The sequence below is a fragment of the Penicillium roqueforti genome (assembly GCF_015533775.1).
Source record: "Penicillium roqueforti strain LCP96 04111 chromosome Unknown scaffold_09, whole genome shotgun sequence".
Classification (NCBI taxonomy): domain Eukaryota; kingdom Fungi; phylum Ascomycota; class Eurotiomycetes; order Eurotiales; family Aspergillaceae; genus Penicillium; species Penicillium roqueforti.
Window position 1 is genome coordinate 571,836 of NW_024067573.1, and position 27,071 is coordinate 598,906.

The 27,071-nt window shown below is 49.1% G+C and overlaps 12 protein-coding genes across 12 annotated transcripts; 5 read left to right on the forward strand and 7 right to left on the reverse strand.

Moving 5' to 3' along the window:
• Window positions 1–1,184: 1,184 nt before the first annotated feature.
• Window positions 1,185–3,320, reverse strand: LCP9604111_4564 (tubulin alpha chain; the record flags this gene model as incomplete). Its single annotated transcript, XM_039072277.1, has 8 exons — window positions 1,185–1,413; window positions 1,483–2,437; window positions 2,533–2,608; window positions 2,716–2,742; window positions 2,805–2,845; window positions 2,926–2,943; window positions 3,019–3,026; window positions 3,094–3,320. The coding sequence occupies 8 exons, from the start codon at window positions 3,318–3,320 to the stop codon at window positions 1,185–1,187; spliced, it is 1,581 nt and encodes a 526-aa protein (XP_038929606.1).
• A 396-nt stretch (window positions 3,321–3,716) lies between these two features.
• LCP9604111_4565 (uncharacterized protein) lies at window positions 3,717–4,570 on the forward strand (the record flags this gene model as incomplete). Its single annotated transcript, XM_039072278.1, has 2 exons — window positions 3,717–4,016; window positions 4,109–4,570. The coding sequence occupies 2 exons, from the start codon at window positions 3,717–3,719 to the stop codon at window positions 4,568–4,570; spliced, it is 762 nt and encodes a 253-aa protein (XP_038929607.1).
• A 789-nt stretch (window positions 4,571–5,359) lies between these two features.
• erdS (aspartyl-tRNA synthetase, cytoplasmic) lies at window positions 5,360–8,263 on the reverse strand (the record flags this gene model as incomplete). Its single annotated transcript, XM_039072279.1, has 1 exon — window positions 5,360–8,263. The coding sequence occupies one exon, from the start codon at window positions 8,261–8,263 to the stop codon at window positions 5,360–5,362; it is 2,904 nt and encodes a 967-aa protein (XP_038929608.1).
• Window positions 8,264–8,888: 625 nt separating this feature from the next.
• On the forward strand, window positions 8,889–9,899 carry LCP9604111_4567 (alpha/beta hydrolase; the record flags this gene model as incomplete). The annotated part of the gene is made up of 1 exon (XM_039072280.1): window positions 8,889–9,899. The coding sequence occupies one exon, from the start codon at window positions 8,889–8,891 to the stop codon at window positions 9,897–9,899; it is 1,011 nt and encodes a 336-aa protein (XP_038929609.1).
• A 465-nt stretch (window positions 9,900–10,364) lies between these two features.
• Window positions 10,365–12,162, reverse strand: LCP9604111_4568 (CAZyme family CE10; the record flags this gene model as incomplete). Its single annotated transcript, XM_039072281.1, has 6 exons — window positions 10,365–10,468; window positions 10,519–10,921; window positions 10,993–11,579; window positions 11,632–11,819; window positions 11,873–11,877; window positions 11,950–12,162. 6 exons carry the CDS (start codon window positions 12,160–12,162, stop codon window positions 10,365–10,367), a joined length of 1,500 nt encoding a protein of 499 aa, XP_038929610.1.
• Window positions 12,163–12,626: 464 nt separating this feature from the next.
• Window positions 12,627–13,784, forward strand: LCP9604111_4569 (uncharacterized protein; the record flags this gene model as incomplete). The annotated part of the gene is made up of 5 exons (XM_039072282.1): window positions 12,627–12,762; window positions 12,823–12,887; window positions 12,944–13,320; window positions 13,381–13,448; window positions 13,516–13,784. The coding sequence occupies 5 exons, from the start codon at window positions 12,627–12,629 to the stop codon at window positions 13,782–13,784; spliced, it is 915 nt and encodes a 304-aa protein (XP_038929611.1).
• A 597-nt stretch (window positions 13,785–14,381) lies between these two features.
• LCP9604111_4570 (glycosyltransferase family 8 protein) lies at window positions 14,382–16,547 on the reverse strand (the record flags this gene model as incomplete). The annotated part of the gene is made up of 5 exons (XM_039072284.1): window positions 14,382–14,835; window positions 14,906–15,341; window positions 15,409–15,460; window positions 15,520–15,555; window positions 16,530–16,547. 5 exons carry the CDS (start codon window positions 16,545–16,547, stop codon window positions 14,382–14,384), a joined length of 996 nt encoding a protein of 331 aa, XP_038929612.1.
• Window positions 16,548–17,294: 747 nt separating this feature from the next.
• LCP9604111_4571 (uncharacterized protein) lies at window positions 17,295–18,475 on the forward strand (the record flags this gene model as incomplete). The annotated part of the gene is made up of 2 exons (XM_039072285.1): window positions 17,295–18,263; window positions 18,314–18,475. The coding sequence occupies 2 exons, from the start codon at window positions 17,295–17,297 to the stop codon at window positions 18,473–18,475; spliced, it is 1,131 nt and encodes a 376-aa protein (XP_038929613.1).
• A 392-nt stretch (window positions 18,476–18,867) lies between these two features.
• Window positions 18,868–19,815, forward strand: LCP9604111_4572 (uncharacterized protein; the record flags this gene model as incomplete). The annotated part of the gene is made up of 1 exon (XM_039072286.1): window positions 18,868–19,815. One exon carries the CDS (start codon window positions 18,868–18,870, stop codon window positions 19,813–19,815), a length of 948 nt encoding a protein of 315 aa, XP_038929614.1.
• Window positions 19,816–20,187: 372 nt separating this feature from the next.
• On the reverse strand, window positions 20,188–22,260 carry LCP9604111_4573 (rDNA-binding RNA polymerase I transcriptional factor; the record flags this gene model as incomplete). The annotated part of the gene is made up of 1 exon (XM_039072287.1): window positions 20,188–22,260. The coding sequence occupies one exon, from the start codon at window positions 22,258–22,260 to the stop codon at window positions 20,188–20,190; it is 2,073 nt and encodes a 690-aa protein (XP_038929615.1).
• An 861-nt stretch (window positions 22,261–23,121) lies between these two features.
• Window positions 23,122–23,895, reverse strand: LCP9604111_4574 (uncharacterized protein; the record flags this gene model as incomplete). Its single annotated transcript, XM_039072288.1, has 1 exon — window positions 23,122–23,895. The coding sequence occupies one exon, from the start codon at window positions 23,893–23,895 to the stop codon at window positions 23,122–23,124; it is 774 nt and encodes a 257-aa protein (XP_038929616.1).
• Window positions 23,896–25,418: 1,523 nt separating this feature from the next.
• Window positions 25,419–26,447, reverse strand: LCP9604111_4575 (Zn(II)2Cys6 transcription factor domain-containing protein; the record flags this gene model as incomplete). Its single annotated transcript, XM_039072289.1, has 5 exons — window positions 25,419–26,040; window positions 26,097–26,159; window positions 26,229–26,242; window positions 26,288–26,340; window positions 26,399–26,447. 5 exons carry the CDS (start codon window positions 26,445–26,447, stop codon window positions 25,419–25,421), a joined length of 801 nt encoding a protein of 266 aa, XP_038929617.1.
• Window positions 26,448–27,071: the final 624 nt, after the last annotated feature.

The window sequence follows — 27,071 nt, forward strand, 5'->3', positions numbered from 1 at the left end:
ATATACAAGCGACAATATATGCCAGCTGGAGAAAGAAAGGGGAGAAAAGAGGAAAACCATGATTATAGTAAGCAAGCCAAGTATATTCGGGAAACTCTCTAAAGCATCACCCAAAGGCGTGAACTGATAGATAGACTGAAGACCATAGACAAAGCGGGAACTACAAGACATTGCATAGACAAGATCCAACATTGGCAGCTCCTACCCTGACCATAAAAAGTGTTAGAACTCTCTCTCGATTGGTACGTGTCTTCAGGGTCCTTTTGTATACTTCCGATACCGACGTGATCTTGAAAGAAATACAACGTAAGGTCCTGTAGCGTCTGCTGGCAGCAGAATATATAAACGTTCGAACTGGTCTTTCCCCTGTAACGTCTATGCCTGCGGATTATGTGTATTACCCTGAAATCTACAATCAAAGCCCTACGACAGCTCAGTTCTAGTCATCTGCTTGGCATTTACTTGGTTGCCTGGCCTTCCGGGTCTTGATCAACTCATGCAGCTAGTTCATACTGTACGGTAAGAAATCATGGAATGAGAGGCAGTGTATACATGTATTGTATTCGCCATTTGCGGAGTGTAAGAGAAGATTAAATCTAGTCATATTGCTTCGGTGGTAAGTTGTCCGCGTAGTTACAGGGACTGGTACGCTGACTTCTGCGTCAGGGGCAGTGAGACCGTCGCCGCCTATATTCCAATGATACATTTTCAGTTGAGGCGTGAGGTAGTTCAGAGAGAACCAGAATACAAAATCCGAGAAAGATATTGAGAAACAGCGTATGGCTTCACGGCCTTGGGGCTATGCAAGCCTGGCGCCCAAGACATTGATTCAATGTCCGACTATGAGACAACACACTTGGAGAGTCGACTTAGTTACTTACAAATTGTACACTTTATAAGATCCAAGGAGACAGCGTTAGAAAGTAATAACAATGGCATACGTATGTAGAAACCCTAAAGGTGGATGGAACGAGGGGAAATTTCATCCTGCTTCAGGGATATTAAAGATATATCGAACAACAAAGCCAGAAAATCATTGGCAGCAAAACGTATGTTCCCTTCTATTTGCAAGAAGCCCGATACACGCATGAAAACCGAACCTCCAGACTCGCGTTGGTCCCCAAGCCAACCCGTAGAAGTGAAACAACCAAGAGTCCGAAGACCGGTCAAATAACATGGCTAATCTAGTACTCGGGCTCCAACTCCTCATCACCCTCGATGGAGTCGGAGGCGACCTCCTCGTAATCACGCTCGAGAGCAGCGAGATCCTCACGAGCCTCAGAGAACTCACCCTCCTCCATACCCTCACCAACGTACCAGTGAACGAAGGCACGCTTGGAGTACATGAGATCGAACTTGTGGTCGAGAGCGGACCAGGCCTCGGCAATGGCGGTAGTGTTGGACAGCATGCAGCTATATTATAATTAGCACCAAATTTTTAATCAGGTTTCAAGACCCGAAAGAATCAAGAAGAAAACTTACACAGCACGGCTGAGGTTAGCAAGATCGCCGTTGGGGACCTGCATGGGAGGCTGGTAGCAGATACCGAGCTTGAAACCAGTAGGGCACCAGTCGACGAATTGAATGGTGCGCTTGGTCTTGAGAGTGGCGACGGCACTGTGGGCGTCCTTGGGGACAACATCACCACGGTAAAGCAGACAGGTAGCCATGTACTTGCCGTTGCGGGGGTCACACTTGACCATCTGGTTGTTGGGCTCGAAGCAGTTGGAGGTGATCTCGGTGACAGAGTGAGCCTCGTGGGCGGCCTTGTCGGAGGAGATGATGGGAGAGTAGGCGACCAGAGGGAAGTGGATACGGGGGTAAGGCACCAAGTTGGTCTGGAACTCGTTCAAGTCGACGTTGAGGGAACCGTCGAAGCGCAGGGAAGCAGTGATAGAGGAAACAACCTGAGCGATAAGGCGGTTCAGGTTCTCGTAGCTGGGGCGCTCGATGCCGAGGTTGCGGCGGCAGATGTCGTAGATAGCCTCGTTGTCGACCATGAAGGAGCAGTCGGAGTGCTCCAGGGTGGTGTGAGTAGTGAGGATGGAGTTGTAGGGCTCAACAACGGCAGTGGCGTTCTGGGGAGCAGGGTAGACACAGAACTCCAGCTTGGACTTCTTGCCGTAGTCGACGGACAGACGCTCCATCAGGAGAGCACCGAAACCGGAACCGGTACCACCACCGAAGGAGTGGAAGACCAAGAAACCTTGGAGACCAGCACAAGCGTCGGCAACACGACGCACACGGTCGAGAACCTCATCAATCATCTCCTTACCCACGGTGTAGTGACCACGGGCGTAGTTGTTGGAAGCATCCTCCTTACCAGTGATCATCTGTTCGGGGTGGAAGAGCGAACGGTAGGTACCGGTACGGACCTCATCCACGACATTGGGCTCGAGATCGGCGTAGATGGTACGGGGAACGTACTTGCCCTGACCTGTGAAGCGGGGGAGAAAGAATGTTAGGAAGCTGTGCTTTGCAATTTTCCACATCAAGGCGGGGGAACATTGAAAAAAATCAGGGTTTTCCTACCAGTCTCGGAGAAGAAAGTGCTAAATCCGTGGTCGGGGTCGGCCTTCTTGCGCTCCTCAGTGAGGAATCCATCGGGCTATTATCCATGTTAGTCACGGGTGTTTACCTCTCGGCAAGAAAATAGGGGGTACGGGTGCCCGAGTCAAGATTGGGCGCCAGCACGAGTTTGGAATTCCAACGCACCTGGATACCGTGCTCCAGACAGTACAGCTAAAAAATCAATGCTGTTAGTTTACCGAATACTTGTTCCTCGATGGGTTGTGGATAGTTACCTCCCAGCAGGAGTTGGCGATCTGGCAACCGGCTTGGCCGACTGTAGAGAACGGTCAGCGCATTCATCGAAGAAGATATATCAAGTCTGCCGAGTAGACTCGATGGACGACGTCGACATACCGTTCAAACTGATAATCTCTCTCATTGTGATCGAGTCGATGTTTTTTCAGGCTAAAAAATCAGGGAGGGGAAAATGAAACCCAAACAACAAACGCGACGGTCTGGAACTCTCAGTTAGGCTCGAATACGAAGATGCACAATGGAAGGGGGCGGGGTTGGGCTTCGTACCTGAAGAATGGAGGAATGGACGAGAAGATGGAAAGGAAAACAAAGTTGACCAGAAATGTTGTGGAGGAGGAGGCGTCTGTGCTGTACAGGGGGAAGTTCGTTGTTGATCCGTTCGTTGGGTCGCGTCCGGCAATTTGATTGGCTCCTCCCCGGTGAGGAGTAGCGGCTACTGACCGCCTCGTAGTGATCTCGTGATGCCACGTGATATAATTAGTACCTTGTGACATGTGGATATTAAAAAAAGAATACAATTCAAGCTTGAATAGTTAAGATAATTCGGCGCTCGAAGTTTGCCAAATTTGTCCAGTGAAGTGCCCAGGGCAACTCATCAAGGGTGTGTGGTCTGACGCTGTTGGAGCTATCGATTTAGGATCCACTAGGGGGAACCACCTCGAACCACCATTCGACCATCATAGCCAAAGTACTAAGACAAACACCTCGGTACAGTATATACATTCCAACATTGCACATTCAACTTTTGAATACTAATTGAACTCTTAGCACTACAATTGTCAAAAACTGCCCGAGTCTCGTCATGGGCCGAGAATAAGACATCACTAAAACATCATCTCGTTCACCAAAAAACTCCCTATATTACAAAGCAGAACATCAAGTCTCTCATCATGCATATAAAACTCATTCCCACCCTGGGACTCATGCTCCCGCTCTTCACAGCAGTGGCGCAAGCAAACGTGGAAAAGACCATCTTTCTAGCACCAATACCAGCAATCGTCCCTTCCGAGCAGCCAGACCTCGACGACCTAGGTCTAGAGCGTCTATCACCACAGAAACCCGTGGTGCGAACCCAGCTAAATGCCTCATTCCCAACGGCTGCGGCCCCCTATGGTACAGACTCGTGGTTCTTCCTTGAAAACCTGAACCCGGGCCAGCGGTATGAAGTACGAGTGTGCTGGCTAGCGACAGTAAGACAACCCACTAATCCTCCCTCTCGATCGTCATCTTTTACACATGTAATACACATCACCGTATATAAACACAACTAACAACCCCCTAGCAACCAACAACATTCACCCTCACCACCTACCCGCTCTCAAAAACAATCGAAGACAAAAACCTCCTGTCTTCCCTGAGCATGTACACAGCAGCCCGACTCGCAGCAGCAGACACAATCCAAGAAAATGTCATCCCGCACAGTGCCAACGCACGCGGTGGCAAAGATGTGCTCGACCCTGTGCCGACGAGTGACTCGGTTTTGTTTCTGCATGTGCACGCCGCGGCAGATTACTTCAGTACAGATCAGGCATTGATGCAGAATGTCCCACCCGTGGCGGTGGATTTGATTCTTGATCCATTCTTGTTTAATGTTTTCCCGCGCTCGTTGGTGCCGACTGCTGGGTGGATTGTACTTGTTGCTGTTCTCGCGGCAGTGCTGGGGAGGTGGATTGTGAAGGAGGTTGGGAGGGCTGTGGATGATGCTAGGAGGCAAAGTGTTTTGGAAGAGATGAAGAAGAAATGAGGTTGTGGTTTTCCAAGGTTGTGTGTGTTTTGGAGATGTACGATTGAACTATCTAACCGAGCAAAGAAAACAACTGAAATATATTTCTTTGTTCCTCTGTTGGAACCTAACGTGGTCTTTTGGCGACTACCTCACTGTTCTGGGAATACTTCATGGCGTCCACGGGAATGTTAGGTAATTAACTATGACAACGAAGGTTATTAATGATGTCCACCGACGAGGAATGAATGGGAGCCGAGTTATGCAGAGAATACCCAATATCATCTAAGTAAAAATCTTATAAAAGTACTATCATGGACTCTACATTATCATTAGTTACAAGGGCAAGATTTTGTAGCCAGAGTAAAACTATAGACAAGGCCAAATGACATAGACGTGAAAGGCAAAATCCAGATAACATAACAGAACAATTAAATGTCGAGGTCGCAAAGTCAGATACATAGGGAGGTGTGCTTGGATACAGGATGAGCAAGGGCAATGGGGAATTCAAGGGGAAAAGCCAAAGATATAAGCACTGTATATGAGACGCAACAGGGACAAGGGTAAAGCAAAAAAAAAAAAAAACCAAAAGTTCACGCAGCAGGAACCAACGTATAGGGCCAATCAACTCTCCCCCGTTTCTTTCCTCTCTATATGCGTCTCCAAGAAACCTGATTGGCATTTATGCCAGTCTATTCAAGATAAGCCCACGCTCATCTAGATCAAAGGACAAGATCACAAACTCCCGTTAAATCGTAGCTCCATGAATGGCTCAGCCATTGATACAAATAACGTAGCTTAATCTTAAGCTTAGTCTTCGAAGAAGTTGAGGATCGCGCGTATACCCCTAGAGCCCAGGCCGTGGGACGGGTAGGAAATGTAGAGCGGATCCTCGGTGGCGCCGAGCTTAGCACGGAATTCACTCTTGCGCACAAGATGGAACTGTTTAGCGAGGGCTTCGTAGGTGTGCTCCAACATCTTGACCTTGGTTCCCTGCAAGTTGTGACCTGCGGTGAACTGGGCAGTGGCGCCAGCGCCAAATGTAAGGCCTTTGACGCCACTCTTAGCGGCGGTCTGGATTGCATGCGTGACAATATATTCGATAGTACCGCTCGGCGCGCCGGGGAAATCGAGACTGTACTTGACTTGCATACCATGGGCAGGAGATAGCATTGCCAAAGCGACGAAGGCGCAGACGACGCCATTCCTGTCCAGAGCGTAGAAGTACCAACGGTGCTCGAAGTCGCACCATGGGCGAATCTGGGACAAATGCACTTGCGCGCCCTTGCGGTTGGACAGCCACTCGGTGATACGGTCGTCAATCTTCTTGCGAATATCGTCTGGAACCATCTCGCCTTGGTTCATAGTAACTAGCTTAACGTTCTCGGTCTCGGCGCGACGCAGCTTACGTGCAATCTCGCCGTCAGAAGCGGCTAGGTTGCGCGATGGGTCAATGCGCTCTTCGGCGATACAAGACAAACTGCGCCAGCCTAGTCGTTCGCCAAGAATAGTCTCGACTTCAGGCGAGCAGAGGATCCACACGGGCTTATACTTGGTTTCGCGGCGTAGCCACTGCAAGAATTGTGTAATTGTGCGTGTGTACTGCTTGGGATCACAGGCTGGGTTACCGGGAATGATCGCATAATTGGAGGAGCTGGGCACGTAGGCGACAGCTGCACCAGTAGTCATGTCACGCCAGATCTTGAAGCGTTCATCAAACCAGGAGGTTGATGTGGCATCGCCGTAGTTAGCGACCAGATGTTCCAGAGGCTGCAGCTCACTGACGTCCGAAGCTGTCCGAGCCTTGTGCTCATGGTGCCACGGCGGTTCGATGGTCGATGATTCTGGGTGGCGGAGGTTTTCAGAGACAGGCTTTGCTGGCAAACTCTTGGGGTCGCGAGGGAACATTGACGTCAGTCGGATGTTGCCCAGCTTGAGGATAAGCATCATGATACGTTCCAGACCAACTCCGGCGCCCGCGTGGGGTGGTGCACCCCAGCGGAAGCCCTCGAGATAGTCTTCCATATCATCCGGGTTAATGCCCACACGACGCATGTTTTCCTCCAGCATGTGGGGATCGTGGATACGTTGACCACCCGAGACAATCTCTTGCCCACGAATGAACATGTCAAATGAGTTCGTGAAGTTGTCGTCATCAACGTCGGGCATCGTGTAGAAGGGACGTGCACCACGAGGGAATTTGTCGAGGACGTAGTAATCAGTGCCGTATTTCTCCTTGACAAGCTCACCCAAGTGAATCTCATCACGGGTACCCAAGTCCTCGTCAAAAGGTAGCGGATTGCCCTCTTCGTTCAACCAGCCCGAGTCGTTCAACATCTTGATACCATCGGTAAAACGAATGATCGGCGTCTTTTCCAGCCATACGACATCTTCGGAGGGGAACTGGTACTTGATGAGATCAATTTCGCGGCGGTGTTTGGTGTAGATGCCCGTGAGGATATTCTTAATCACAGCATCAAGTGTCTCAAGCATCTCATGGTAGTGCTCATCAATAGCCATCTCAAGATCCAATCCAGTATATTCTGTAAGATGACGGTGGGTATTGGAGTTTTCGGCACGGAACACAGCACCAATCTCGTAGACGCGGCCGAAATCAGAAGCGATAGCCATCTGCTTCGCCAATTGAGGAGACTGAGCGAGGAACGCAGGGCGACCGAAATAGTTGACTTCGAAGACACTCGATCCAGACTCGGTAGCAGCGCCTTGCAATTTCGGGGTATGGATTTCGATAAAGCCGCGGTCGTCAAGGGAAGTACGGAAAAGATTGCATGTCACGGACTGAAGACGGAAGATGGATTGCGAGGTTGATGTGCGAAGGTCGAGAATCCGGTTGGCCAAACGTGTCCGGTCAGGGATGTGGTTGCGGCGGCCCTCGATCTTTTCTTCTTCGGTGGTCCGAATCTCTGCCTCGTAAACACTGAAGGGGACAGGCTCCTCGCGGCGAACTTGGAGGTGAACCGAATCAATGGCCAGCTCGACATCATGAACTGAGCAGCCCAACACTGGAACCTCCGGTTTCTGAACAGTGCCGCGGACTGTCACAAAAGAGCCCACCCGGAGGTGCTCCACCCACTGGACCATGGCGAGAGAGATTGCTCCCTCCCGCTCATGCAAAACACCTTGGAAGGTACCTAGCTGTTGACGGAATACCAGGAACACCAGTTTGGCACTCATTCGACGGATGACGTGCAGTCGTGCGCTGAAGAACACTTTCTGTCCCTCCATGGCAAGACTTATGTCATCGAGCCGAGTCCGCACTTCTCGTGTTCGAACGGACGACTGCATTAAAGGAAGCTCGCCATAACGCGCTTTCATTTCTGGCGTCTCCTCGGCTGTGGATTTGGCAATTTCCTCTTCCTTGCGGCGATGGTCGGTCTCGGAGAACATTTCCTCGCTGAGACGACTGCGCTCGCTGCGACGGTGCTGACGCACCAACCGCTTCTGTTGGTTTTTGCTCAAGGCACCGGTAGAAGAGTCGTCGGAGACATCATCAGACGAAGAGATATACTCATTCTTATCACGGAGGAAGTTGCCAATGATGCTGCGACGAGGGGATGCGGTAGGAGAACCGGACCGATCTGTCGAGGTACGAACTTTTGATGGCAGAGCAGAGCGAACGTTGGAACCGGAAGAGTCATCCTCATTTCCCAAGTGTCCCCTAATGGCCTTGGAGAGGGCACGTTTAATCGACATAATGTGCTTAAGTTTATGAAGGGAGGGGGAGAAGAAAAAAGAGAAAGAGGAGGGACCTCGGGACTTTGTATATATATGGGAAAGGTGGGGGGGGGGCTGCGCCGGAACGGGCGATTTCAAATATTTCAACTCTGGGAAGGCCTAGAGGGTAAAGAGTCCGATAGCAAAACAGGCAACGCGCACGTGAATTAGAACAAATTGAGCCAAATACAATGACAGACCAAGAGTTGAAAGAAGTAGAGTCAATCAAAACACACACGTAAATTTCCAAACTTATAAATCCTGCACACGGCCACAGGGCTGGAAAAGGTGTGATGACATCATCCGAAACCAAGGAATCCAGATTTTCTTGGTATGGGGCCTGGTGGTCCCTGGGGAGAACTGGCCATTGCTTCGAACTTACGACTTTGTTTCCCTATTACTCCAACGGTTTCTCTCTCGTTATTGTTATTTCCCTCGTTAGTATCAGTTGGCTGTTTTGTTCTTCGTTTCTCGGCCAATGTCAGATATCTCGTCTGGTCTTCCCGTCTGTCCGTCTTATCTTCTTATCACCGCCGGCTTCCGGGCCCCTCCGATGCGTATGCCAGATCAGTAGATCGAATCCGTTACTTTTCACTACAGCATCATGGCTTCGTCTCGTTGGTGGCTGTATGTACAGGCCATATTTTGGCGGTTTCTGATGCGCATTGGCATGTTCTTGCACGAGATTGGTCCGCGCCCACCCCGACCGTTATTCACCCGTACCGTGATATCCGACTCCCATTGCCATCCGGTCGTCCTCCACTTTTACTGTCCACCGGATTATCCAGAGCAGCGAAGGCTAGGCCATCGCTTCCCTGTCGCTGTGAACTTCCACGGAGGCGGTTTCACGCTCGGTGCTGCTACCGATGATTCTCGCTGGGCGAAAATGGTGCTGGAGGATACCGGCGCCGTGATGGTGAGTGTCGGCTACCGGCGAGCCCCCGAACACCCTTTTCCTGCGGCAGTAGACGACGGAGTCGAGGCCCTACTGTACCTGGCAACACATGCCAGTGAACTGGGATTGGATGTGAGCCGAGTGGCGTTGAGCGGGTTCTCGGCAGGCGGCAACCTGGCTGTCACGGTGCCCTTGCGACTGCGTGGCAGAATATCCACCGAAGTGAAGGAACATTTGGGTCGAGCCGAATCCACGCAAAATCTGCTCAGTCAGGTCGGCGATCTTCACATCGTTGCATTGTTCTCTTGGTATCCGATTCTGGACTTTGAAGAATCTCGCGATCACCGTCGCGCTATGAGTCTGATGCCGGACAAGACTCTCCCTGCATTTTTCACCACACTCTTTGATGAGGCCTATCTTCCTGATTTGGACGAACGTATATCCCCCTATGCATCTCCCATCCACGCATCTGACCGTATCCTGTCTGAAGCTCTTCCCCGCGACGTCTTTTTCTTTATTTGCGAATGGGATATGTTGATGAAGGAGGGTCAATCTTTCGTTCGCCGATTAGAGAGCCTCGGTAAACGTCCTCGCGCCATGCTTATTGAGAAAGCCCGGCATGCGTGGGATAAGTCACCTAATCCGTGGCGGGACCAAAATCGCGTGGACCTTTTATACCGCGATGCCTGTGCGGATATGAAGGCTATCTTTGACCGGTGATCGATTTGCTTGACTATCAATCTTCCCATGTTTTCTTCTCTTAGCACTGCGGGCTTGACCTTGGCGTTTGAACCATTCATGGTGTCGACTTTACATAGCGTTTTTGATATGTTTATCCTACTATAACTTTATTATCCTAGTCTACAACGTACATAAAGTGTACATGTAGCTGACTTATCCAATTGCATTCGATCGCATTGGCTGGGATCATGTATCCACCTCAGTTGCAACTTTAAAACCAAGCGGAGATGGAAACATAAAACGCCTATATGCTAACAAAAGGACGGCCTACATATGTACGATGTGCCAAATAATATCACTCGGAACCTCCTCCTTTCCATTGTAGTGCCTCATCTCATGCCACTTTTTGACCACAGGTAAAGACACTACCTCAATGCGTATGTATAACCTCCGCCACTTCTTGGTCACTGACAGGCATGAAAACAGCTGGTACCCCAGCAATACTCATATTTGCGCCAGCAAAGCTGCACACCGCTGAGCAGAGTTTTCCGTGCCTACAAAAGACACGCTGGGACGATTATCGAGACCGATTTCAACAAGTGTCGAAGCTAATAATGTTAAGGAACAAATCATCTCGATCGAAGCAGTGTGGACTCACCGTCAGGATCATAACTGGGCCATCCCAGGGCTTTCAGTCCGTGTTCGGGATCAGCGATGAATGATCCCCAGGCGGATCGCATCTGAACCTGCAGCTGGCGCTGCGCATCAGACTCAGCAATCCCAGTAATTTCAGCAGATTCTCCAAAAATCATGTTAAATTCGACACCATGGTATGCTCCACTGGTAGGGTAAAGACGGGTATTCTCCCAGTCCGCGTTGTATTGAAAGCGCCAAACTGGTGTATGTCGACGACTTCGGTGTGCGGCTTCGAGATTGGATGGGCAGAAGAATGTTTGCATGTTGAAATCATCCCACTGTTCGTCTGTCAGTGTCGATCCCTGGGCGTAGGTCGCGATCTTGTAGAATCCCGCTTCATTGGCGTTGTGCCCGACCAAGTAGGGCTGTTGGAGAATATGGTTAGTAGCTACATTGACCCATCGACTATATTTGAGATGTAGGAGAGCCCACTCACGATGCGGGCGAATTTTCCTTGCTGCGAAAGAAGAGTGTAATTCTCAAAAACAGTCACGTCGTCCACGGTGGGCTGGAAAGCCGGGGATTTCCTTGCAGGGTTTGTAGTCGGAACCTTCACTGCACTAGCAGCGGCGAGAATGGCACTCGCATTCTGCTTTCTCATGCACGGCAGAACATCCCCTGAAGACCCACAGCCTAACTGGGCAGACACAGTATACCAATGCTCCGCTGCAGTTGTCCTATTGTTTGTTGGGAAGCTGAGAGCTGTGCCGGAATGCGAGATCAAACCGGTAACTAGGGGTTCGGACTGGTAGGCGTACGCCCAATAATCAACAGAAGCACTTCCGCAAGACTGGCCAGATATAGTGATGCGGTTAGGATCACCCCCGAATCCACGAATATTTTGCTTCACCCATTCAACGGCTAGACGTTGGTCTAGTAGACCAAGATTAGGAGGGTGTCCAGGCAGGCCAGGAAACCCGAATATGTTCATGCGGTAGTTGACCGTGACAACGATTACATCCTCAGTACCAGCAAATCCGCCTCCATAATAAAAAGGAGTATCAGTCGTGCCACTTGTCCATCCTATAACATGGATCAGAAACAAGACATTGGAAAATAAGTAGCAAAAACTTACTACCACCGTAAAAATGAACATAGACGGGCTTGAGTTGATTTGAGTCTGGCTTTGACCAAATATTCAGAGTCAAGCAGTCTTCACTTTGAGTGTTGTTATTTATAGCCGCGAAGGCCTCGAAGATGCTGTCAAATTGCGGAGTTTTGTCGGGATAGTCGACCAGCTTCGACACCGAGTACATGCAGTCTCTGTAGATTGCTGTTAAAGAAAGTAGAATACAATCACCGCAAATAGCACTCACTTTCCCTATGTTACGTTCATGTCAGACATTCATACATTTTATGCACTTCGGGTGTAAGGGATAAGTTGAGACCATACATATTCTGAGGCGACATGAACACCCCTCGGCGTGTAAGGTTGGGGCGGTACGAATCGCAATTGCTCGACAGGCGGCTGCGCGTAAGGAACTCCGAGCCATTCCGTGACCCCTGGATTCTTTGATGCCTCATGGCCCTGAATGATTCCATTCGACCCGACATGGGCCTGTCGCGCTACGGCAACCACTGCGAAGGCCAGCCATATTACTCGCATGATCAAATATATCCCTGATTGAGTCGGAGGGGCAAAATCGAGGGAAAATAGACTGTGAGAGAAACCGCGTGTTGAAAATCAATTGACGCATTTAATATATCGTCAATATGGCTAAGTGGGGCTTGCATATATATGGAGCCTGTAGAGGTAAGCCCTAGTCGATCTGGCGTGCTTTGATTCGGGTTCGCTGTCTCAAGTCTCCATTTGGCCCCCAATGAGCCGTCCCAGGTCATATCTAATGCCTGCTCGCGGAACACTGGAAGCCTTGATCTTTGATCTCACGGAGACAGCTCTCTCTCCTCGCTTTGTACTCATGAAATGCACATTGGCTATAGCCTATGATCGTTCCGATCTAATCCAACCCCATTTGGCTTGACAATGTTATCCAGAGTATGACATTTTATGGCCAAACAACTGACGGTGTCCCAGATAGGGGCCATGTGCTTTTCATTACCGCGCTTGTGATGGTGCTCACTGCGGCCATATTTGTTACCATTCGGCTAGCAACGAGGATTCATCTGAAAAAATTCGGTTGGGATGATCTGTTCCTCGTCATCGCCCTAGCGGCATCGGTCATGACAACAATTGCTGTCAATTTAGGTAAGTCAAAAGACATCTGATGGCGGGTCTTTTAGTCACAAGCTGACCTTTGGTTTCCAGCCGTCGTGCATGGTTATGGCAGGCGAAAAGCAGATATGGGAGAGGGTATACATATAGCTTTGAAGGTGCAGTGATATCAACGGTAGCTAATGCTCGTTCAAATCTCTAACACTCCCCGAAGTGGTTTTTTGTTGCCCAGATTCCATATAAGATTGCCCTCGGCTTTACCAAAGCTTCTATCGTCCTCCTTTACCTCCGAGTATTTATCACAGAGTCTTTCCAGCGCGTGGGAAAGGGTTTCCTAACCGTCATCGCCGCATGGACAGTCGCATCAGTCCTCGTCACAATCTTTCAGTGTATCCCAATCGAAGCTTCTTGGAACCATAATATCAAAGTCAAACAATGCGTGGACAAAGATAGCTGGTGGTATGCATTTGCGGGAATTAACACGGTTACTGACGTTCTGATCGCCATTCTCCCCATTCCCCCAGTTCGCCACCTGAAGCTCTCGAAGCGCGACCGGATTGGGTTGTGTTTTGTTTTCGGTGTTGGAGCATTGTATGTATCATTTCATCCTCTCTTCTCTATGCATTAATCAGGAGTCTCATGTGTACATAGTGTCTGCGTCACTAGTATCATGCGTACGGTTGCAGTGTCTCAAACATCGACTGGCTTAGATCAAAGCTGTGAGTATCTTGGGAGCCTCGAAAAAAGGGAATGCAGAGAACAGTTGCTGATCAAATTTTACTATAGGGGATTTCATCCCTCGCTCAGTCTGGACTCTCGTGGAGTGCAATATGGGAATAATCTGTGCGTGTCTCCCTATGATGCGCCGGCCGCTAAGTTTTCTGTTTCCGTGGCTTTTCAGAGGCTCTTCTCGGAATGAATCAGAAAGACTTAGCTATGTTCCCATTGAGTTGAGGTATACAAATCGCCAACTGCGTCCGCGAGGGAGTCAAAGCCAGGAGGAAATTCTACAGTCAGATGTGCGAGATAAAAGGGCTTTGGCGGCTGAGGAATAAGATAATCCCATCTGTGCTACGACAGAGATTCCTGTCGGTTTTTCATTGCTTGCGGGTTCCAAACTGTGTACAACACCTTTAGACTAGAGAAAGAATCATCCAAACGGACAAAATATGTATGTTAACGATCCTCAATATCTGCATGTCGTTTATTCACTAGTCTTTTTGATACTACTGGTTAGCGCCATAGTCAGATTCGCAAACAAACAGTTATGGCACTGGGGGTTATTTCCATTTAAAAAAGAGGCGTTGGTTGGTTTATGATAACGCGATTATAGAGAAAGTTCTCATTTGAACTACTATTACAGATTCTGCGAGCTTCTCAATTGGAAAATGGAATATTTGCATTAATGTAGTGCTGAATTTTGCAGAGGCAGTGTTTCGCTGCGATGAGTAATTCCGCTAGAGGTCTTCAAGAGGCTCTGAGTGGCCACACAAGGATAGTCATATCGTGTTACTATGACAAGCCAAGCAAACGAGTATTTACACACCAGGAAATCTTCCTGGTTAAAGAGCCCACCGAATGAGGTATTTGGTGGATGAATGTTGAATGTAACAAATCGAGAGTAGTGGTTTGTAAGTTTTTGAACAAACAACTCAAAATTCGTCCCTCAAGCCTGTCTCCTGCTCCTCGCTCAACCGTTTCTCATTCAATGTTTTCCACCATGCGTGCGATGGGTCTTGGCTCGGTCCAGTTTCATCCCATGGCTTCGGGCTGAGGATGTAATGTACATTTTTCACATTCTCATCGCGCCATATAGCGTCATGTACACCTTCCCACCGCAAGGTTTTGAGTGCGTTGTATATGTACGGGAGTGCAACCCAGCGACCATAAAACAGGTCACCGAGAAGGGACTGATCGGCAAAATCATAATTCGATGTTGTAGAAGCACCAAGCTGTGCAAGAATCTTCTCGTAGGTTGCCTGAGCTGGGATCACCACCTGAAGGCCTCCATTGGGTATCCCCAACCCTGAAGTGGGTGAAGCACCGGCGGTTTGCGCGATGTCAGGATTTTCATGCTGCGTAGTATATGCGCAATTGGCCGGAATCCTTTCAGAATTATCGAATTAGCTGCACTGTATGTCGCGCTTGTATATTCCCAAATAAAGGTTGCTCTTACCAGTCTGCGGGATAGTGAGGTTTATGAAGCGGATTGCAGCTGCAAGCATGGCTAGCGGCAAAGACTCGATCTCCGTTTCCAGCCATTTCTGGTGAATCCAATTCGACATCCATTAATTCATCCATATTTTTAAGGACTAGCATGTCACTGTCAAGTTGTACGACACGCTCATATTCAACAAGTGAGAACGGTGTGAGTTTGCTCCAACAATCGTAGAATCGTACATCGTTGGTGAAATCCTTGGGAGCTGACGGCAGGAGATACGGTACATGGCGCTTCAAGATTTTCCGGGAATCAAGGGCTTTGTGGCCTTCGGCAGGGAATGTGTCCGTATAGAGCACGACAAGCGGATACTTTGACCCGACCTTTCTGAGAGAGTACTCAAGGGTCAAAAGCCCAGAGAGGTATGCAGTATTTGTTATGAGGGTGGTCCACACTGAGAATTGTTATCATCCGGAGAAAGAAAGTATTGTAGAGTTTCAGATTGCCCTGTCGATCTGTACCTTTTGAGGCATGTGGCTGGAGGATATTCTCATCCATGATTTGATTGTGGCGCTGAAATTGCTTTTTTTTAGCTCTGACTGTGATTGATTAGGTGAGAAGTCAGCACTCACATTTAGCAATTGTAACGATTGGAATTGGCTGTTGCACTAAGTACAATGCAGATACAGGGAGTGAGTGGAGTGACAAGGGAGCGCGCATTGTGGGTGAGGGGTTCCCGAGGTCCCTTCCTCCGGTATCGGTCTACCCAATGAGGGGTTAAGGGTTAGTTGTGGTGTGCATGCAATTAGTTAGCATATCCAATGAATGAAGGCCACGTTCGGCTGGATAACACTAGACTGGAAAGAATTTATTAGCGAAGCACTATTATTCGTCGGATTTACAATCAGAGTTCTTTAGGCTAATTAGAGTAGTCCCGTGGCTTGACCTAGTTTCTATTTGGTTCATAACTACGGAGTATGTAACCCGTATTGATATTTATGCTCTTGGTGAGCTGCATAACTATCGATGTATTAACCTACGTTTATTTTCTATGTACTTCTTCGGTTGAAACTATGTGGTCTTACTCCGAATGACAATGCCTCAAAGATACAAGCGTGCATGTAGCGAGCCGAAACACAGATATTTTAGGGCTTGGTTGCTTAACCGCCGACGCTAGACTCAATGCAAATCGATGTGCATCGATATAGAGTGATTGGACATCTCCGGGCGCATACTTGCATTAGATATGGTCAACACATAATAGTAGGTTAAATTTAGGCATCCTACTTTACTTATTACAATATTAAGGAACTGTCGAGAAGCAGAAAGCCGAGTGCTGCATTATATCTGAAGAAATGCCGCTTATCTGGTCAACCAAGATGACCCCGACGTCGTGAAGATCTGGAATATTGTTTTCATTCAATTCAACAGGGAGGCAGACATGTCTTTGAGATCATTACCGAACAAGCATATCGACATCGGGTTGGGCTTCGAGCGCCTGGTCTCCATCGTACAAGGCAAGTCATCGAATTATGACACAGACCTCTTCTCCCCTCTCTTTGAAAAGATACAAGAAATCACAGGAGCTCGTCCATACCAAGGAAAGTTTGGCGCCGAAGATGATGGCATTGACACCGCCTACCGTGTTGTGGCCGACCATGTCCGCACATGCACGGTTACGTTGTACGGAGAACCTTACGACGTGGTGTGCGATACGCGAAAGTCGGTTCTTTCTTCTCGAAGATTGTGCTTACAGTTGTCGAACAGATCGGGGATATCTTCTCGAAGTCAGAAGGAATGAACAGACCGTGAAGGAGATCCTCGACTAAGAGGAAGAAGCTTTTGCTTTAAATCTAGACCGAGGAGAAGCGACGTTTGGCAAATATGCGCAGAAGTGTCATGAGAGTGGTTCAAAGGACCTCCCCGGAGCTTACGGGTGGCTACTATATCACACATATGGGTTCCCGGTTGACTTGACAAAGCTTATGGCCGAAGAGTAAGGTCTGAATATTGACGAGGACGAAGTGTCCGCCGCCCAAGAGATGGCCCGAGAGGCTAGCAAAGGCGAAAAGAAGAGTGCATCTGATCTCGTCACGCTCGATGTTCACGATCTCGCTGCTCTAGAGAATAAAGTTGGCATGTGTAAACTAGATGATGTGGCTAAGTATAGGAAAGGTTCCATCTAGTCAACTATTAAGGCGCTATACTATGGTAAGACATTTATGACGAGCACGTCTGATGTCCCAAATGGCACGCAGTTTGGTGTCCTTCTCGATAAGACCAATTTCTACGCTGAAGCTGGCGGTCAAATTTTCGTTACTGGACGATTAATCATCGACGATGTTGCTAAATTGATGTCCGCAATGTGCAGTCATATGAAGCCTACGTGTTACACACTGGCTATATGATGTACGGCATCTTGAAGATTGGTGACACGGTGATCTCTGAATATGACGAGTTGCGGCGGCAACTGATTCGCATGAATCACACCGGCATTCATATCCTTAACTTCGCATTACGAGAAGTTTTAGGCGGAGAAGTCTGTCAGAGGGGGTCACTCGTCGCACCAGAGAAACTACACTTCGACTTTTCGCATAAATCTGGCCTCACAGAGGAGGATCTTAAAAGGGTTCAAGTGATCTGTCACAATTACATCAAAGATGATCGGCAGGTGTTTGTGGCGGACGTCACACTGGAGAATGCACGTCGGATTGATGGTGTACGCACTATTGTGGGTGAGACGTACCCTGATCCAACCAGGGTTGTTTCTATCGGAGTCCCTGTCAACACTCTGGTTGACAATGCTTCTAAGGACTGGTGGAACTACAGTGTCGAGTTATGTGGAGGCGCACATGTTGACAGGACCGGTGAGATCAAGGATATGGTCTTGCTTGAGGAGTCCGTGATCGCAAAAGGTGTCCGACGCATTGCGGCTGCTACCGGTCAAGAGGTGCAAGAAGCCCGACAGAATGCAGCTCGTCTTGAAGAGCACTTGGTGAGTATGGAGCAGATGTCTATCTCCCCGGAGAAGGAGGCACTTGTCAAGCAGGCACAGGCCGAACTCGCCACGTCAGCAATCTCAATTTTGGACAAGAAACTGTTTGCAAGGCGACTCGAAGGAAGCATCAAAGAGATGATGAAAGAGCAAAAAGAAACGCAGAGAAGTCAAGTCGATGCTGCCATCAACCATGTCACAACCGTCATCGATGATAACCCAGCCAGCACCTCGTTTGTTGTTAACCTCCCGACTGATTGTTCCGCCAAAGTTATCACGGAGGCCATTAAGCATGTCTCTTCTATCCACGACGACAAGAGCGTGTATTTCATAGGTGTAGGTGCCACTGGCAGGGTTGCCCAGGGGTGCTTTGTCTCACCGGTAAGTTTGTTTCAAGGAACAGAATGTGCTGTTTTAACCTATATTACTAGAAACACACCTCGAATAGGCTGGTGGCAAATGAATGGGCTGCACAGGTTGCGAAAGTCGTGGGTGGAAAGGGTCTTACAAGTATGGGGAGCGGACCGGATAAGGCCAAAGTGGAGGATGGGATGGTGGCTGCGAGAATGTATCTCCAAGAACTGCGGATTTGATCATCTGAGAAGATCCGGAATAGAATGCATACACTGTGGATTGAAGGAGAAACAATCCGGCCATATCCAAGGCAGATAACTCGAAACCTACACAAATCAGCCTCAAGAGTTACAGGTGGAGATTAATTGTGCCAACCAGCCAATAGAAAGGACCAATTTCAAATTTCCAAGTGATTCAGTCGCTTAATCGGGACTTTAAGGGTCCTAATGAAATGAGGTCTCACTTAAAAATAGGGTCCTAAAAAAAGTCAGGGGGAGAAGAATATCGTGATGGACATCTCAATCTCTCATCAGCACCCTAACTAATCCCACGGCATTTCCCGGATTGATAGAGTGGTGTATTATTCCCTCTCTGGAACCCATTTCTACTTCTACACCGTCACACCGTCACCATGCGTGCTCAGGGGCGGACATTCACAAAATTCTCAACCGCAAGCATACTGATCCTATCATGTCTCTTCTTCATCCTCTATTACCACCCCCTGAGAGAAGCAACACTAGAAAGCTACCCTACATATGATCCATCTAGAAAGGGATTCCAGCTGGCGTCGCCGCGGATCCCAGAGAAGATCTGGTACAAAGTTGGACCTAAAGGATTGAGCGACCAGTCAGAGGAATGGCTGCACGATTGTCTCCACAAAAACCCAGCGCATAGCGCGCAGATCATGACCGACCTCACGGGCGATCAATATGTGCAAGAGAACTTCGGCGATCGTCCCGATATCGTCGATGCCTACCTTTCTCTCTCGGTACCGATTCTGAAGGCGGATTTCCTGCGCTATCTGCTTCTCTTCGTCGAAGGGGGCATCTGGGCTGATCTGGATGTCTCGTGTGGGGATGTACCCATTAGAGAATGGATTCCCGAGACTATGCGTGCTAAAGCTCGGCTGGTTGTTGGGTGGGAGTTTGATGTGGGCTGGGGGGAGAATTTCATCCGGCAGTTTGAGAGTTGGACGATTATGGCGGCGCCTGGATCGCCGCATCTGTTCATGGTTATCAATGATATTATGGAGGGCATTCGTCAGAAGACGGAGGAGTATCAGGTTCCGGTTTCCGGGTTGACTTTGGATATGACGGGTAATGTGATCGACTTTACCGGGCCGAGGCGACTGACTCGCGGGGTTTTGAAGAGCTTGGAATTGGCTCGCAATGAGACGATCGATATGGCGAGTATCTCGAATCTTTTGGAGCCCGTTTTACTCGATGATGTTTTGATCTTGCCGGGGTATTCGTTCGCTGCGTCGTCGAATTCTTACAACAATGTGAATGTGACTGGTCCTTCATTGGTCCAGCATCATTATGCCGGCAGTTGGAAGAATCACAATGGTGGTGAGATCTGACCATGGATATGACTTCATGTACATTGGATTTTGTATAGAGCCATGTGATTTATAAGGCAGTTGGGTCTTAGACCGTTAGAAGAGTTCACGAAATTTCATGTAATTATTTTCCCATTTTTTGAACAGCTAGATTTATCAGCACTATGGTAGTACACGAGGCACAGATTTCCCAGGATTCCACCGGACAGTTCCGTGAAGAAGAACGATATCGTCAGTCATAAGGTATCGGGAACTTTTTGTGAGAAAAAAAAAAAGTTGAAGAGAAAAGATCAAATCGCAAATATTGGTGGAAATCCCGGACGCCACGCTGAAGTAACAAAAAAACGAACGAAACATGGAGTCCTGATTCGAGGAAGATAGATAGTGTCAAATTCACTCCTCGTCGGTCTCGGTGGCATCCTCGCCGTCTTCATCATCGGACTCGTCAACTCCGCTGTCTGACTCGTTTCCCCCGTCGAGACCTGGAATACCGCGCCACTCGACGTAGTCACCTTCCAACCAGCGACGGCTACGGGGAAGCTGGTAGGGATCGAAGGGGAAGTATGCATCCAGTTGATAGCCGAGATGATCGCCGGCGCGGATCTCGCGGCCGACATGGTTGAAGCGAGGATCTGAGAGATTGGAAATGCTCCTGAAGGCAGTAACGCGAATGCGCTTGTTGGTCTCAAGGAGAGGGTAGACGTATAGGAATTGGAAGTGGTGGGCGATACGGGCGAATTCGGCGACGATGGCCGGCGAGCATACCTTGAGCGGGTTCAATCGCGAGTAGATGCATTTGTGAAGGAATTCTTTGATGTTGGGAGGAAATGCGATCTGGCCCGGCTCAAGCTCGTCCACCTGAGCCGCAGTATCACCATCGACGGCAGCGGTAGTCAGATCGCGCCACCGGAAACAGAAAATGTACAGCAGAGCCTGGGCGGTGGAGTAGAAAGGTCCGTAGCGACGAAGATCGGGCCCGCGGCAGCTGTCCTCATAGTCCATACGTAGGCTGTTGAGGTGTGTGAGGAGGAGATCGAAGACGTCGCGAACAACTTCTCCCGAGATATGGGCACCACGGGCAACAAAGCTGGCCAGGTATGCGGCTGCTGACTGGCGCAGGATATTGGGCTGCAGCTTGTTGAAGATGAGCTGTACAAATGTGGCTGCGAAGCGATCCACGAGCACGGGCGAAGCCTGGGAGAAATGGAACAAGAGGAATTGCGAGTGACGGGATCGGTATGTAGGGAGGATGATCGTCTGGAAGTGACTGAGGAGCAGGTCTAGCGCATTCTCCTTATCATCCAGGGTGCCCGAGGTGAACGGGGGTGAGAAGTATTCGAAGAGGATGTCAATCATCCCGTCCACTTTGAGAATGTTATCCTTGATCTTCTTAGGCCCCTTCATGTCGTCCTCTTCCGAATCTTCGCTGGAAACCGAGGCATCATCATCGTCATCCGAATCATCAATCTCATGCAAAAATTCATCGCCGACTTCCTCTTCAAAGTCCTCCATATCAACCTGAATTTCAACGTCGACCTTGACAAGCTTCTCGGTAATAAGCGCCAGGATGTCGGACTGAAGCTCTGGGGCGTAAGTAATGATGTGGATGAGATTGCGGGTATAGGCAATGTTCGCGCTAGCTGGGTCTGTGTCGAAGGGAAACTGGGCAGACAAAATCGGGGAGAGTGACCCACTACCGGCCGGGATGAGCCGCAGCACATGGCGCATTGCCATGTGGACTCGAGTATGCATTTCGGATGGTGTCACGACAGCGTAGCCAGGGAGTCGACCGCGTCTTCGAGGGATGGACCCGAGATTTGTGGCTAACATCTTCAAGACGGGACCAAGGAAGGTACCCTGTGCGGCGGCAAGGTTGCCCAGGAACCGGATATACAGCTTCACGTAGGATTCGTCCCGTCCGAGCCACTCGCTGTTGATGATGGCATGGACCAGTCCGCTGCAGGAGCGGTCCAAGGAGGCAACATGCGAGATCAGACCAAGAAGGTGGTTTTTCAAAGATGTGTGTGTTGGTGATTCATATGCAAGCAGGCTGTCATCGTCTTGCTTTGTTGGATCGGCAGAAAACATTCCCTTGATTCGGTCGTAGCCCTCGCTTTCTGACATCGTAACATGTCGGTGGATAGCCCGGCGCATCTCTTCTCGAATGAATGTCAGACTCTTCTCCGACGATGTATCCTCATATATCTTCACATCTTGATCGAACTGTACGCGGGGTCGCTTCTTGGTAGGAGGAAGGGCTTCTGTCGCGTCATCGGCCTGGGATGAGGACGGGGATAGGGGGAGGTCCATCTCGCTAATTTTGCGTTTCGAGCCGGCGACCACAGGAGGAGCCTTCGGGTTTTTGAGAATCGGGACTGGAGAAGAAGCCGGAAGCATTTTAGATCGAGATATCGTGGGTGTGACCAGTAGCGCCGGTTTGCGTGAAGTCGTGGCTAGGGAGACCATGGCCGAAGGTGCGGAAGAAGAGATGTAGGACAGGTTCTAGGCAGAAACCGGTGTCGACATTTGCTTTTCTGCACTCTGGCAGAAATCGAATCCAGTTGACTTTCAATTCAACGGAGCTTATCGAAGACTGATCCAAGCACACGACACTTTTCACGTCGAGATCTTGAGGATTATGCTACAGATTGGAATAGGAGAAAAAGGCAACAGTCTGTCTGCATCCGTGGGAGTCCAGTTGTTTGAGATAGATAAAATCGGATGCAGACAGAATGGTCGAGTTGCTGGATTCCAAGCAAAGCAAAGTGAAATTTTTCCTTTTCCTTCGGTCACTTGTGGAGCCCGGCGGACACCCGTGACCGTGTCGGTGAGCCCTACGCTATACCTAATTAGGTAATATTGACTTATGTCATCATGTACTCATTGTCGGATTGTAGAACTACATCGTCACATCTTACTTTGTTCGACTTGGAAGGTAGTTTTGAACGTGTTTATTGGATCATATTTGAGATTCGGAACGAGACATCACATAAGACTCCCAAAAAGTCCCTGAAAGACCGCAGAACCATCATCAAGTACGGTATGAAGCAGTTGAATCCAAATGATACATCAATGCATAACGATAAAAAGACCGTCTAATACGGGAAGAAGTAAAAAAATGGCATGAATCAATTCAAAAAATCAAGATTGAGCGCAGGAACACAAGGTCCTCCCATGGTATCGTGTAAAACAAGGGGCAATAGTCGTAAAAGAAAGAATAAGAGTTGGTCGTCTTGGCGGGTCAAGCGAAGGAATATCCAGTCCCTTGCAAGTCCGCAATCTCGTGTCGTTGATCACCCCGGATCAACCGGGGGCGCAGCAATTACGTTAGAACCAAGATGTGGTCATAGGCCCACGTGTGTCCTCGAAAATGCTGCCGTACAGTTCTTCAACTTCCACAAGATAATCTTCGACGGAGAACTTCTTGAGCCCCTTGGCATAGAGGATCCGCTCCTCGTCATCGTGCATATTAAGGCCACAAAAATCCTCTACGACCTCGTTCACCTGCTCTAGCTCTTTTCCGAATGGATGCGGCTCGGCCTGGAAGAATTCCTGTGATGCACGAATGGTCGGTGTGGTGCGCGCTGCATTCAGCGGCGGCGGGGACATCCTCGAGACTGAGCGCTTGTGAGCGAGCTCCTGGTGTGACCGCTTGGTGTGGGACAGAGCTCGCTTAGGCACCATCGGAGCATCTGTATTTGACGAAGACGTGGAGGAGCGCGGGTGGCTTGTCACCGAGGCCGTGTGCTTCGGGAAATACGACGCCAATGGGTTTGCATCAATGGGAGAGCTCCCATGAGGGGAGACATCGGGCGAGGACACCGAAGACGCGTAGCTTTGCGGAGAAAATGCGTTGTCGGAGTCGTCGCGCGATCCTAGTGACGAGGCAGATGAAGAGCCGGCAGAGTAACCTGGGCTGATATCGGGTGCGTTGTAGGCCAGCATGTTGGTCGTAGACAAGAGCTGCACCGGTCCAGATATGTTGCTGCGCTTTATACTTGCCGAGTTGAGTCGCAGATTCCCTTCGCCACGATACGGCATGGGTGCAGACACCTCTGGGCGCTTATTGCGCCGGGTGAATGCTCTCGTGAGGGTTGACATGATTTGTAAATTTGGTCAAGTTTAAAATATGGCAACGGTGCGTTTCAGCGTGGTTGTAAATTGATTTAGAATTTTACACATGCAATGTGTGCGACTTCGTTCGTTTTTGGAGTCTGGTCGCTCTTTGCGATCGGATGCGTTGAGTCTCGCGTGGTGAGACGATCGCGGAAAGAATGTCAGATCAACTGGAATGTCCAGTATCAGATCGAAGTGTGTGTAGAATTTCGAATTCTAGTTCACAGTAGAAAATGAATGTCGGGTCCTCTTGATTTCGCACAGCAAAATGTAGAGAATAACAGCCTTAAGGAATGTGTTTGAAATAAAAAAATCAAAGGAGTCCAGGATCTCAGATCGCTTTGTATCTAGGACTTAAAGAATAAAAGAATAAGGAGAGAATGAAGGAACAAGGACACAATCCCAAGGAGGTTGGAAGAAGAAAGAGAGGGGGTTTCCTCCTTACGGGGGATTATGGGCGCTACACCAGCGTTTGACCAAATTTCACCTGGACCAGTCGCAGGACACCCAAAGGATGCCGATGGAGCCCAATCAAAGAGTTCGGTCTAGAATATTTGGCTTCTCAGGGCCCAGTTGTTCTTGACGATCAGACTGGTTCATCCAGACTTTTGATCGTTTGCCTCATTCTACGGTATACGAACTACGCCTAATATTGGTTGACCTTGAAGGGGGCACTCCGTACAGGTACTTCCGAACCCCCGAGTTGGTTCCAGCCCCATCTTCCAGGGCTATCTTCCAGGGTCGGATATGTGCCTGGGTATGGAGGGCGTACGTGTTCAACGTGTTCGTGTTCGACGTGTCCACGGGTCCTGTGCTGGCCCTGAGTTGATATGAACAACCTCCCTAGAGCATGACACATACAGCGGGATGCGACAATATCCCGAAAATAATATAATTGAAACGGATGCAGGTCCGAATTCTTAGTCTGAAGGCACGGGCGTTTCACCAACCACTTGTATCAGTTCTATGCTCAAAGAAGTCTGTGCTCCGTGACCCATTTGGCTTGAATTTGGCCCGGTAGACGTCCAATCAGAGGGGTTGGCTGGATGAACTCAGGTCAAGGGGTCTTAGTGCAGCGCTTGCCTGCAGCTGACCGAGTCCGGAGGGTTTGGAGAACTTCCAAATCACAGAGATGGTGTGCTCGTTCTCTAAGTGACTGGTGGATGTGGAGTATTGGTGTTTAAAGTCCTTCATCTCAGACTCCACCGTGAAAAATGTGTGGAGTGGAGTGAGCCCCGCTAGGGCCTTATCATGTCATATGGTATGCGAGGTACTGCATGTCGTGTAGTGCTGTGAACCTTGGAATTGCGCCTTGATCATGTATTGCTTTCACTCGACAAGGCCATTCTGGTATTTTGCGTCCTTGAAAGGTTCCAAACAACACGTGATGTGGTGACACACAACCATAGCTCCGCAATCGCTTGGCCCGTTACAGATAAGCCGCTCAGGCTCTATAAGGAAGGAGCAGAAGCTTCAATAGTATTGTGTTGTGTTTAGAACACATCAATTTAAAAGTAAAGTCTCGGGTTATTGTGTGACAGCTCCTCCGCTTTGCTCGACCCTGCAGATGCATTGGCATCCACCGAGATACCCACAGCATCCTCGACGCTAGTTATTCCGTCTCGGGAACTACCTGGAGATGGCATTATTGATTCAGGCCCCACCGCGACTTGGTCTCCAAAATATGCCTGCGAAGCTATCACCCCAGGGTGGGGCTGATGAGCATCGTACGAACTCACCGAACTGACCCTGTTGTCCTTTTGCCATGCGTATGAAACTAGTCCGGAATGGGGCTGATCTCCCGAGGGCTGTGATTTATCATGGCTAGGAGTCATAGGAACCGCGTAGCCACGTCCCGGTGTGTCTGAAACGACGTCACTTGATTGCTCAATGGTAAACCGGTCCGACATGACCGTCAGCCAACGCTCCATATCGGGCGATTCTCGGAGGGGAAGCTGAGACCACTCTTTCATGCGAGCTGCCTTGTGCTTGAGCAAAGTATCCGTCTTTGGGGTTTGAATCACTATTGGTTGCCCCATTGAACGCATTGCCATCAAAGCTCCGTAAAGGGCCGACTCGGTCTCTGCCAGCCTCTCTTCCAATTGGTTCAAGTATCCCAACGGTAAGCCCCTGGGCCAATGAGTTAGCTTCCCGGGTACCTGCATACATGTAGGCCGGGTACTTGCCTTTTACCACTCTCAGGGTAGATGCATTTCGATACATCTCCTGCGCATTGGGAACAGAACGGACTTAACGAGATACAAGTAATTAGAAATGAGACTGACTAGAGAACTAAACGGTGAGAGCTTTGGTCTTACAGTTTGCGGTCACACTATATGGTCAGCACTTATCTTGCTGTACTTTATGAATAACATACTTTGCATTTGCGCTGTCTGCATAGCTCACAGGAAATCGGATTCAAGTTCTCTTCTGATGAGATCTAGAGTCAGTCGATCTATACTTCTTATCTGGGGTATTCCGGTCACACCTGGCATGGTGGCATCAGGGGCCTTCCGCTTCGATCGCAATTGCGCCATTTGTTAATCCCGGGATTATGCAATGCCCATGTAGAGCCCCCGAACATACTAATGCAAGATCAGGCTATCAAGGTCGGGTGTACTCCGTATGTATGTTGCTGTTGGGTGAAAGTCTCGGAGTAAGAAACCTCCGGGTAGGATTAGCAGGCACGTGATGATCACCATATTCATCAGGAAGACAACTAATACAACAGTTGTTAAGGGGCGTGCGGAGCATTGATTTTGCTTCTGTTTTGAATGAACGAATTCTATCATCGTGTTGTTCAAAATCCCTGCAAATTGGTCGTCATAACGCATCCGATTGTTGGTCTTATTGACTTGATTATTCCATCCCTTCCTTTTTTATTGCAATTTATTACCAGCCTTCCTTCAGTCTCTTGGCTACCTAAATATGGCTTGATGCATAATTCTTTTCTCATTCTGTCTCACGATAAGCTTAGCTTGCTCAAATGCATACGCACAGGCAAGAATTCTTCGCTAAGCCTGCGTCCAGTAAGGGTAATGCCATATCTATTGCCAATACCAGTAAACAGATACTCGGTATGTTAAAGGCAGCTTACAGAATATTGGTGGCTTTCATGACCATTCCCTTAAATTTCCTGACGATTTCACGATCAGCAGAGA